The sequence below is a fragment of the Micropterus dolomieu genome, linkage group LG15 (genome assembly GCF_021292245.1).
Source record: "Micropterus dolomieu isolate WLL.071019.BEF.003 ecotype Adirondacks linkage group LG15, ASM2129224v1, whole genome shotgun sequence".
NCBI classification, from domain to species: domain Eukaryota; kingdom Metazoa; phylum Chordata; class Actinopteri; order Centrarchiformes; family Centrarchidae; genus Micropterus; species Micropterus dolomieu.
The window spans coordinates 16530800-16543778 of record NC_060164.1 but is presented as its reverse complement, the minus strand read 5'-3'; the positions used below and the strand labels follow the sequence as shown (position 1 = coordinate 16543778).

General features: G+C 39.3%; 1 protein-coding gene across 4 annotated transcripts in view; it reads right to left on the bottom strand.

Annotated features, from left to right (window-relative positions):
* The window catches only part of LOC123983872 (protocadherin-15-like), a 225915-nt gene that overhangs the window by 68721 nt on the left and 144215 nt on the right, over nucleotides 1–12979 (bottom strand). For all 4 annotated transcript variants that reach the window (XR_006828318.1, XM_046070298.1, XM_046070299.1 and 1 more), the window contains exons 20-22: nucleotides 6177–6482; nucleotides 4399–4629; nucleotides 2012–2128 (exon numbers count right to left, since the gene is read on the bottom strand). Coding sequence is in view for 3 of the 4 variants with exons in the window: in XM_046070298.1 (XP_045926254.1) it covers nucleotides 2012–2128; nucleotides 4399–4629; nucleotides 6177–6482 (654 nt within the window). In the remaining variant the exon portion in view is untranslated. The remainder of the gene's footprint in view (nucleotides 1–2011; nucleotides 2129–4398; nucleotides 4630–6176; nucleotides 6483–12979) is intronic.

Genomic DNA, 12979 nt, shown 5'->3' with positions numbered 1-12979 from the left:
AAGTCTCTTCCTGTCTTTCTTTCTTGGTGAACATAGGTTTTTATGAGCCTGTGTAATACAGAGAGAGAATGTGTGTGTGCACACATTTCTGTGTGTATTTGCAAGCACTAGAATAAGCCATGTTCCACCAGAGGTGTCTATGACAGGCATCCTGTCAATAAAATGCTTTGAGCTCCCAAATCCAGGTCAATAAGAGACTGGGTTAGTTTGCTCCTGTTAGTTAGTCCTCTGTCTATCAAACCACTTTGCTGAGTCACTCCAATCTCTCACTCACTGCCCCTGTGCTTGTGTTAACAAAGAGATGATTTCATACCCATTATGTGTGCTTCAGCGCTGCTGGATATTTTTGACTGTACAAAACTCCTCAATAAGAATAGTTCAGAGTAAAATCTACTAAAAGTGGAAAAAGGCACAAGTTCACATTAAAAAGAATGGTTTGGGCGGGGTGGGGGGTGCGGGTGGTTGGGAGGCAGGAGGAGAGAGAGTATCCCTCAGAGTGGGAAGCCGTCATTGTGGCACTCTGGAGATGTTTTACCACCCACAGCTGGAACTGACAGGCATCCATATACCTCAGTGTTTATGTGCTGCAGAGAGTACACTATCCTGGTGAGACCGCACCAGCAGGCCACTAATAACAAGCATCGGCTTGCAGAGCTAAAGGTATAATGGAATGAAGAGGGAGGTCAGTGGTGGATTCTTATTCCCTTTTTTCCACTGTGAAAAAAAAACAACCTAAAAGAAAAGAGGATGTAAGCAAGAACACAGCTGAATCACCAAGCGCAATAAAATATTAAGGTGGGTGGCACTGTAAATAAAATAAGTTCAGCTGAGGTGAATGAGGTGGAACATTTTCAGGACTTGCACCATCCTAAATATACATGTTGTGCTCCAGATAGCAAAGAAGAAACTAAAAAAAGTCATGTGATGCATGCTCTGGTGTTGCCTCCTCTTAGTCATAGAATTTCTAGTAAACTGGGTGTCAGAATTTCTCCTCTGCATTGTGTAATTTTGTTCCTTGGTTTGCAGATTCTAAAAAAAAAAGAAAAGACAAAAATCCTTCATAGCTCAAGTCCCAGGAGAACCTGCTTAGATATAGAGGGGTAAAGAAGTATGAGGAAACAAGATGCTGTCTTAGGCAACTGGTAGATGACTCATACAAGTGAAGATGCTAAATAAGACCTCCTTACAATAAATGTACACAGCATCGAAGTCTTGAAAACATCATGTCAAATGCTACGGCTAAAAGTGGTTGATGTTTTGAGAGCAACATGTAATGAAGAGGTAAAAATCTCAAAGCAAGCCTTTTTATGTCTGTTACCTTTATTGAAGACACAGATGGAGTCGACATGCTTCATGTGCTTAGAAATTTAACAGCCAATGTTGTACACATTGTGAAGGACTTTGTCCTCCATTAATAATTGAAGGAAATATCACACAGGTTTCTCCAGGTCATGTTAGGGTAATTTGCTGACCAAAAACAAGCTAAAGGTGAGTGTGACTCCTCAAAACAATAAGTCAACCTCCGTCATTTTTCTCTCTCTGCTTGGTTCAGTGACTGTCGTAGCTGCCATGATGAGGACGCTCTCTGTGGTCCATGTACTAGGTTACTGAAGGTCAAGATTACCTTTATTTTGTTTAATTAGAGACAGGCCGACTAGTTCGCTTTAGATTGTTATGCCTGTGAGCTCTAGCTACCAATAGTATGATGAGGACACATTTAGACCACTCAAGAATGACCTTGTATGGGATACACCATAGGCTCTATGGGGTAGCTGGGGGATAATATTGAGGTGGTGCTTGTGGTGTTTGCTAGGCATTGGGTTCTCACTCTGTATGCTGATGCTATGATCTCTCTGTCTGGCCGGGCTTCAATAAACAATGCTGTGTAAGTCATCTTGACATTCCTGAGAGCACCTTCTAAGGGTCAACGTATCAACCAGAATTTCATAATACACATTGCATATATATAAAATATCATTTAAGTGTAATAGAAGTATTTTTCCATACTCACCGGAGGGTCCTGGTCCTCAGCAAAAACAGTTGTGATGACTGTTCCTTTCTCTGCATTGGGTGCAACCATGCCCTTATACAGGTCTTGGGTGAAGACAGGGGAGAAGTCATTCATGTCCTAAAAAGAAAAAAGACATTCCATGAGTGTAGGTGTGTCAGGTACGTATTGGTGATATTTGTAGACGTGGCTGGCTTTCACCTACAATTGTGGTTATATGACAGTGAAAACATTACTGGGTTAGCAGAGTACAAAACATTTGGTTACACTCCAGCAGATTAATGGGTTACAGAGACGGGACAGGAAAGATATCCCTCTGGTGACAGATAAGATTTGACATTAAAAAGGGTCAAATTCATTTTACAATGTATTCGCCTACTACTTTTGCTGATGCTGTCTGCAGGCTGAAAGATGAATATTGTAGCAGCAGTGCAGATTTTGCAGATGCTGCTTTGTTTGATTTCACTCCCAGCAAATTCTTGTGGATTAAAGCAAATTTTCCCACTACAGCAATTCACCATGCCCCAGGCTTTGTCCACGCACTTTAAGAACTGTGCATCTGAACTGAATGTGATCAAATATAAACATATGCATTTACTGTAATCACACCACAAAGTCCAAAGTACTGTGACTTGCAGATAAAAACTATTACGTTGTGTAAATTTCATAATGAAATACTTTTTCTTTGTGTTTGGTACATCTTTACTGATAACATACACATTCCACTCTATAGTACCTGATGACAGGAGGAAGGTAGATGACTGCCAAATAAGTCAAAGATAAATTGCTGTTCATTGTGTTAAAGCTTTGAATGGTTACAAGCAGCTTACATTTAATAATAGTTTAATTCTCTCAAGGTATCTCAAAAGAAATCTCAAGATGTCGGAGCCTGAATTTTAAGGACATATTAAGATGACAACCACAAAAGAGGTTTTCTGACCTACATGCAAAGACATGAAATCTTGTTAACGGTGCAACCCTTGTTTTGAGAGAATGAATACTCAGTAAGCCATTCACATATCTCTCAGGAATAGCTTAGCTTTGTAGTATAACTGCCTGATCTTCCTTTCTCTTGACTTTTCTCTTTACTTTCCACTATTTTGACTGAGCCATGAGTAACATTGTGTGTTCTATAAACTCAGTGGTGGAGGGCAACCTCACTTTCATCTATACACAGGTTTAGTGTTTCCTAGCAGAAAATCTTTGATCCAGCTCTTAACTTTGAACAACAAAGCCTGATCCTCATGCTGCAGGTGCATGTACACACACACTTGCATGTGCTACGTGTGCACACACATACTGTTTCTCAACACATGCAGGGTCTTTGGAAGTTCAATAATACAGCAAAAAGTTTGGGAGAGTCATTCGAAACAAGACACGCAGGGCACTCAATCAATCACTGCGAGGCATCCGACGAAAGAGACAACAACAGAACAATACAAGGGGAAATCAAACACAAGCAACATCAAATAACCCTCAAGAGGTGTTATATGAGGAAGGAAGTGGAAACATTGGAATCACTTCCATCTCTAGTCCCCGAGAAGCCTGCGTGAATCCATTAGGCTTATTCTAATTCATGTCTGCCATTTTAAATAGCAGACATTGGTTTGATATCAGTGGCTGTGCGATGCCTTATCCTATCAAACACAGTTCCTGGGTGACAGCATGAACACTGCAACAAAGCTTGTCCTTATCGGAGGACAAACTAACTCTACAGGTTGGCGGACCATGCAGCGAGCCTGCTTGAATAAGCTTCCTCCCATTTAGTGTAATATAGAGAGCTTAATTCTGCAGACTTTGAGACTGTCATTAGGAGTGGACTAAATTCATACACAGAGCTGAATGGGAATGCACACATTTCGAAGCACAGAATTACTCACAGGGCAAAAACACACACGCATTAACACACGATACACGACACAAGGCCTCTAATCCTTTCGTTGGGATTGGCTGTTAATCTCTTGAAAGGGTGTAAAGGGAATACATGCTCTGGAAAAAACCTGACATAATAGCTGTCACTAAGCTAATGAGTCATTCAGATTTGGAATAGCACAGTGCGCAAGGCAGAAATTCTGAATTCATAAAATTCTGTTTGTCCTGCTTCTACAAGGACAAACAGGTCAGGAGGCCAAAACATCTTCTACAAAGGAGATGCATTTAGCTTTCAAGCTGAACAGCATAACAATGACTTTCACATCACATAATGTGCATTACTGTGCAATATGTCTCCTATTGGACTGTGGCTTATGCAAGCTGTTACTACTGTAAAACTCTGCTGATGACTCACTACATATACAATGCCACTGCTGCAGCTCCTGAGGGACAATGAGGATAGACAGAGAACAGACCAGTGAGAGGTTGTGGAGGACTGACTATCCGGGGGCTCTCACCGTGATGCGGACCGTGACGGTAGCTTGACCTGGGGGCATGACCCCTCCTTGGTCGACAGCTTCCACTTGGAATGTGTAAGAGGCCCCCATGCCCATAGCTGCCAGGTTCTCAAAGTCCAGGGTCTGTAGCACAGCCAACTCCCCTGTGACAAGGTTCAGAGAGAACAGCTGCCTGGCCGATTCAGTCTTGATCCGATACGTGACATTGGAGAAGAGGTCTGCGTCTACCGCCTACGAGAAGGAAGATGAGAGGGAGTAGAAAAAACAATTACAGTACATTAAAGACAACAGTGGACATGTGTAGAGAAAAAGTGGGGTGATGGTAGGAGAGGGAGGAAGAGCCACATATACTTTCAAAATTGGAAACTTACATATACATAGACATATGCACTGTGGCCGTGGACAATGAATATTAATGTTTCTATTTTAATTCTGTTTAATGCTGCAGGGGTTACTTAGATCAATCATTAATAGGTTCTGATTAAATTAAATTGCTTTGGAAAGCTTAAGTTGGTCCTCACTGCATAAAACCCCATCTTTTAAGATAGATATAATTTGCAAAGGCTACTGCAACAGTAGATGATTAGGTATTACAGTATACAACACTGAAACACGTGTTGTGAGGATGTGCCCTCCAATCTTGTGTCTAATGGACGAGCTTAGTCATTCTCCGACAACAAAGCAGTTACCTCACGGCAGTTGCGCTACTGGCAAGCTAACCTGCTGTCACTCAGGAGGGACTGTGCCTCTTTCACTGATGAGTTTGGTTTAAAACGCCACCATAGATATTCCCTGAGCTGACTGGTAGCTGTATGTGTTGTGTGTGATGCAGTGGCATGCGCGGATTGCCACATTATGCTAACATTACTACATGTCTTTCTCTCGTGCGTTTTCCCTGTCCGCCAAAGTGGCAGATGACCTGCAACTGTCAACAATTTACCCGCATTTTGCAGGTGGCGTGTGCTATTTTCAGACCCTGGAAGTAAATTTCAAGCTACCCAACTCAGCCATTTCCTTTTCTCAGAGTCTCGGATTTGACTCTTCCGTTTAGAGCTGAGGTGATGGTGTAGTGAATAAATGGTGTCACAGTGCCACTGTAACTCAAGCCCCTCACCCCTCACATCCATCCCTGCTTCTCAACCTTCCCTCTTGTTTTATCCATCTCTGGGAAATGTCACTCACAATATGCCAGCAATTACTTGCTCTTGTGCTCCTTGTTTGCTCTTCATGCACAGGGTTTTCAGTGAAATCAGTGAAAAAATGTGTCTCACCGTTTGACAGAGCTGAATCTATCCAAAGACAGATTCCACAAAGTTGATAAGGTTTTGAAAATTTGTGGAGCATTATATTAATGTTTAGCAGGACAGATGGAAAAAGATTCATCTATTAAAGCCTGGTTTTGACTTGAAAAACCTAAATGTAAGTCTTATGCTGTTTGAGTCTAAAAATGCCCAAAGAGCTGCCGTGAGAGAAGAAAAAAACTAAATGTTTCTTTCTGCTGTGTATATAATGCTGTGTATGTTTCTGTCTGTGTAGATGTTTCCGTTTGGAAGCATTTGACATTTTAAATGTTAAATTGCCTGCACTTGAAGTTAAAAGATACTAAAAGCCTGTTAATACAACTGCTGTTTCAAGCACCCGTTATGTCTTATATAAAGTGAGACAGGAGATATATAGAATGGAGAGAGAGAGAGAGAGAGAGAGAGAGAGAGAGAGAGAGAGAGAGAGAGAGAGAAAACACAACATTTGGCAATAAACACATGCACATAAGTACTTACGCTTAGCTTTAGCACCAAAGTTCCCACAGGGCTGTTCTCAGGTACGTTCACCACATAAGTTTGCTGAGAGAAGACTGGGCTGTTGTCATCAATATCCCTGACCTGGATTGAGAGGGTCAAGGTGGTCCGCCGTGGGTCCACTGCCCCATCCGAAGCCTCCACCACCAGGTCATATTGGCTCCTAAGCTCCCGGTCAAGAGGCATTCTTGTGTAGATGCTGCCGTTAGCACTGATCGTAAACAAGTCAGGATGATTCACGATCCGGTAGCGCACCTGGCCATTTACCCCTGCATCTGGATCTGTGGCCTGGGGAGATAGAAAATGATCAAAGGGCTCCATATTATGGGTATATAAATATAATTATCTGTGTTTACTTAGTGTAGGAATACAGGAAGACATGTTTCCCTTGCAAAATTAATATCTGGGCAGCTTGCCTATGTATATTGAATGTCCTCCAAAGTCTTTTGTTTGACTTCAGTTTGGACGGTCTGATCTGAACAATCACCATGTATTGTATTCATTGCACCATCTTATCCTTACTTGTTTGCATAGTGGTCTGTGGCCAATGTAGACTGAATAGAGACACAATCTGAATTATAGCCTTGACAAACAGATAATGACCCCGCTAATGTTGAAATGGCCATTATCTTAAAGTAAACTAGAGTGGAAAGAGACTTCGTAGGCTGAAAGTAATGTGAGTCACCTGGCTAACTGAAACGCCAATAAAAAGTCATCAACAAACCACCTTTGCCTCCTGATGCTGCTGAAATAAATTGACAACCTGTGGGAAACACCAAGAAACCATTTACATATATCAATAATTGCAGAGAGATAAATATTCACCAAGACATGGAATAGGAATAATGGATTTTAAAAATGAAATGCAGAGGTACTTCTCCTTAGGCAAACAGCAGCTGTTGTGAGTTTGATATGATCCTGGCTGTATCTTAACACCTTACATATTTACAGAGGTAGAGGTACAAAGCCATGTAAGCTACAGTGCATGCTACAGAGCTGCCACACCGAGCCAAAACAACTCTCATACGTTTGAGTCTCATTTTCTGTTCTACATATTGAGATTAGAGTCTTTGTCGCAGACTCAATAGTAATCATTTAAGGGTTCAAAAGGGCTGACTCCTTTTTTATGCAATATCTGCATTTCATGCTAAATTTAACTTCAATAGCATACATGTGATTATTTAAATAAAAACTGTAAAATAAAAACTGGAGAGAATAAAGACATGGTCAGAATGTAAGCTTAGGAGAGGTACATGGTACTAACTCTGTGATGATGTGATCCTGCAGGGCTAAAATAAGTTAGCTATAAAGAACAGTGGAAGAGGGAGGAGGAAACACATATGGTTGCTAAAAGCTGCCCCCAATTTGTTTTACATTACTTTAAGTGCCTGACAAATATTCAAAGCCATGGCTAAGAATTGGACCGCAGCATTCAGCCTTTGCAAAACAGACTAAAGCCCATCATGTCAATATGTGCAGATGGATCACTACTTCTCTGGAGTGATTACATAACAAAACACTGTCACTGCTCCTTGCCTTGTCAGAGGTGAAATCCAATTAATTTGAAGCCAATAAAACCAAACAAATGTGTATATTTCTGTACTTGTCAACAATAGACAAAATACTGTATGTATTATAGAGGTCAGTGCAGGACAGGCCAGTCCACAGGTCCCACAAGATCTGCTGCAGATGTTGGTAGACGTGATCATGTTGTAATGCCTTGCCTTGGTGGAGACTGTAAAGCCTCTGGTTTGTGTGCCATAGTTCACTCAAATTATTTTCTAACTATTTGGCACTAAATCATAGCTCAGGTTTCCTTCACACTGTAGCATGTATAGGAATCTTTCACAGAGTTTTTCAAACAGGACTAATTTAGTGATGGTTAAATGGCACAGACTTTGAATTGTGAGCTGGTGGCAAGGTTCAGTACATCTATTGTGAGAGTGGTAGAACATCCTGCAGGTGCATGTGGCTGCAGCACAAAAAGAAGCTTGAGCAGGTGGCTGCAGTGTTTAAAAAACAGTCCCACGCAAACCTCTAATATATAATTCCCAAGAAATGTGTTTCCTTTACGTGGTGCTGGTCTGGGTTCAGTGTTTTTTTTTTCCTTTTTGCATTTATAAAAAGAGCATATTCGTCTTGCTCTCTCAAAAGTTTAAATAGAATTGTCCACTTATACTGTGAGCAGAAATATGTCTCGCTACACCCTGGTCACAGTATTTTTAAACATAAAATTAGGCACTTATGTCATCTTCTCAAAACCAAACGGGAAGGTATGATGACAGTACGTGTGTTAACGCAGTGAAATGCAGCATATCAGTGCTTTCAGATGTCTTGGATAGAAGCAGGATACAACCATTAAACTCACTTTATCAAGGAATCAGCTTGGCAAAAGAAAATAGCATTATATTCAACAGCCTGTCTAATTAGCAACAATTCTACATGATGCTTCCATGATGTGTCTGACACGAATGCTAATCAATTTGTCCTCCGGTCATCTGCATGCTCAGATTATGGCTCCCTGTTGTGAGCAAAACAGAATGAGCCTGTATGGTGTAGGATTTGTCAGTCACAGAACAAACGACTCTATAACCAGCAATGCTGTCAATTGAGATAACCTAGTAAATCATCTCCAGTCTATGCGAGTGTGTAAAATAAGAACAGGTGGGAACCAGTTCCAATTACTGGAATGATAATCCAAAGCGCTTTAGGGCTAGCATTAAGCTACTTAATAGCATTATGCATTTGCACTGCAGTCATCTTCACCATTGGCAATTGCCCGAAGCCTCTTGGTTGGCTGCGTTATTACGCCCTCTCTGCAGGTAAATTCAAGGAAAAGATTAACTGATTTTACAGTAACACATTACATTTAAATGTTAAATTCAAACTCTCTATCTCATCCATTTATTCATATGTCACTTGACTTTTACTTAGCGTGTCATGTGACAGTGAGCTGTAGGCTTCTGTTCTGATACAGACAACATTTGTTCATTAAGACAGACATGGACTTGCACACAAAGCTCCTAAAGAAATTCACATCACAAGATGTTATTCAGACTGGCGGAGAGAGAGCTAGCAGTTACAGAGCATTTGTCAGCCTATGACGATGGGTGATGAAACAGAGAGAAATACTTAAGTGGTGTACGTCAAACGACAATGTTCGTCAAAGTCTCCAATATCAGGTGTGTCCCCTAGTGTATGAGCTCAACAGATCAGAGCAGCAGCTGCACTCCTTTTGGTAAACCAACAATTCAGCATTTGGTCTAATATATACATAATATAATTAATATAATGTAATTGTGTATATATATATATAATAAAATGTTTTTCTATCTACATTTCTATATTTTATCCCTCTAGACAGTCTTTGCACCGTGAGCATGACTTAAGTGAGGCTAAATGAGTGACAAAGGGGCGTTTTCATTTATATTATATCGTTATTGGCACATAATCTAAATGCCAAAATGTCTTTATTTCTAAAAGGGGTATTATAGATTTACTAACATATACTCTATTATAGAGTATGTGTCCTGCAATTATAATAAAATCTTTGAGAAAGACACCAACACTTCATTACCTATTACAAAAACAGTTCAGTGTCCAGCCAAAGTATTTCTTGATTATTTAACTAAGATGAACCCTTTTCTATTGCACATTTTAAACAGAGGCAACTTATAGTTATTTAAAAAAAGAAAAAAAAAAGCATAAAAATCCAATAACACAACATTTAAAACTACATTAAAAAGGAAGATAAATTAAAATAATAAATTAAATGAAAATAAAATTAATTCTTCACAGCTTCAATTTAGTAATAAATTAAAATGTACATAATTTTTAAATTTAGAATTGAAAGTCAAAGGATATCAGGAAGTTTTCATCTGGGTGCAGTAGGGATGTGCATCTCTATCACTGAGGACGATATGATCCACATCTTGATGCTTTGCCAAAAGTATTGTCACAATACCAAAATTATGACTTTGATATGATACCTACCTAATTATATTGATACCGATACAGAAACGATACCTTGGCAAACATCTAAAACATCAAGAAAAATAATGGAATAATAAAAGACAGAACATGAATCTTAAAATTCAGTTTCTTTATTAAATAAAAAAAAACCCCAGAAAATATCCTGTCTACTGTAGATTGTAAACAACTTTACAACAAAGCCTGTTCTCATTAATTGTCATTTTTAAATCTAATTTGACTAAATAGAAAAAACTCAACGAGGTGTATAGAGTCTTGTGTGTTCAGTCTACTTTAGTGCACTACTGTAGTGAGCAGCCTAATAAATTATTAGGTGATGAAGCTCAAACCACCACCAAGCGCCAGATTTAAAGTTAATGTAATTTATGTTTATTATTTTCATACAGAATAAAGTTGTTTTGTTTTTTCATATAAGTACATGTGTTTTTTACAATGAATTTGCACATTAATAATTGGATTACTGCAAATAAGCAGATCCATGTCATTGTTATTAAAGCTTTAAATTGTATGCAGTAATCTGATGTCCCCTATACTTGATTTTATAGATTTGATAGTTAACTTTATATTTGCAACCTGCACTAAACATTAAACACCGTCAAGACTCAATACACCACCATGGCGGAATTGAGTGGCTTTGTGGAGACCATGGGCTTGCTCTCACTGCCGGCTACGTAAACAAAATAATTCCATAGTTTGCTCCGTGCGTCTGCTTTGTTGACAAGCCGGGGAAGACCTTCTGTTTGTAGCCATGTCTCTCCCTCTGTGTGCTGCTCTGAGAGCGCTACACACACACACTCACTGCTCTTAATTGAATCAAATTTTTAAAGTATAGATACCAATAAAAGGCAGTATTGTATTGTTTTTAATGGCAGGGTATTGCGATACATTTCTATCGTATATCGTGCAACACTACTTGCCAACAATCTGATATAATAGATAAGATAGATAAAGAAGAAAAACATACATAAAAAAGTACTGGTTAGCAAAAGAATATAGAGTATGTGATCGAGTGACGACAAGTGAGGTGGAGACAGACGCATTTCTCCTGAAATGTGATATAGACGCATAAGAGAGCAACATTTTGAGAAATTCCATCTGTTAATACCAGATTTCAAAGAATTCCAAGATAACAATAAATTACAAATAGTCCTAGGAGAAGAACATACGGCAAACCTTGCCGTGTCCCTGTGTCACAACCTGAGGGACAGCGAGTTACTCAATGTTCTCTGCATGGCACATTAGATTCTCGTTGTTCGTTCTTGTTCATTGTTTGTTTGTAATTTATTTATTTGTTTTATCTGTATCTTTCTTATTTTGATGTTGGTCATGATTGTATTAATTATTGTTATGTCAGACTCAAAATGTAAACTTTACCCCTGTTGCAATTCAAAACAATTTTATTTAGCACAATGCGATAAATGCTATACGACACGATGCAAAAGAAAAAGCATAGGCAATGCAATTCAACATGGCACAGAGAATTTGATTTGATTTCGTTTATCTTTGCAGTTTCTTCCCTGACAAATGTACCTGACAAAAGCTAAAATAAAAAGGGTCTAGACTTTGCCTTAAACCAGTCATTCTTTCCTGTCCTCTGTCTCCAGTTACACTTTTATAAAGACCTTACACATTTAACAGTTAAACAATTTTATCCAGTTTCAATACTTTGCTCACCAGTCTTAGTATTGGTACTGCTGGGGTTAGAGCTGAATCCGAGGGAGAGGGGTGGCAGATGTCTCCATGCTCACACCAAACTTGAGTTAGGTTTTAGGTTAGTCATGCTGTCTGTGTTCTTTAAAGTGGCTTTATAATGTCTTCAAACTTCTTTTTCCCAATGCAAAGATGTTAAGAACAGTGCATCTAGACTCTATCCCAAATTGTAACCAGCAAAGTAAAGATTTACGAGTAGGCATAATGTGCTCAGTTCCCCTTGTTTTTGTTAAAATTCTGTTTCAAGGAAAGACCAGATAAAAGATTCTGGCAGCAGTCCATTCAGAATAAGATGAAGAATGAATGACATGGAACCTCACATTTTTGCTGTTTTTTGTAGATGGTAGAAGGACTTTTTAACAATTATTGCATTGATATGTTGCTAAAATATTTCTAACTTGATGTGTAGTCTTCACCGGGCAAAGAATCAAAGTGGGCAATAACTACTTTTTCTCCTTGTTAACATACAGAATTATATATATTTCTGTCATAGAAATGCAATCTCTCTTTTGTCCATCTGAAATCACATCCACTTGTTTACTTGACACAGTCAGTTGGATCATAGACTTTTGATGAAAGAGCAATGTAAATCTGGGTGTCATCCCCGTAGCTATGGTGAGGAACTACTGTCTTGCAAGATTTAGCCTAAACGGAGTGCAAAATGTCAGACAAAAGTATGTCAAACATGAGCAAAACCTCTAATGCGACAAAAAGGTGAAAATTACATGTCTAGTTCATAATATGTACACATTTCATCTATTTGATGATCATTATTATTCACTAATTTGTGTGTACAATATCCAGTCTGTGTTTATGAGATTGTGCTGATTCCCTGAGATTTTATAAAAACAGTTCAGCATTCAGGAAAAAAGCCTCCATTCCCTCTTGATCAGCTACAACAGGCTAAGCTGTAGCCTCTCTATTTGCGAGTGCATGGAGAGTGGGATTGTGTTGAGCTAAGTACTTTAATGTACTTTTCTTTCAGTCAGAAAGGGACAGCCTCAGCTAAAGTTGGCAATGTGCCAGCTGTGAAAACCTGCCGAGGCAGGACGGGGGGGGGGGGGGGGGGGGGGGGGGGGGGGGGG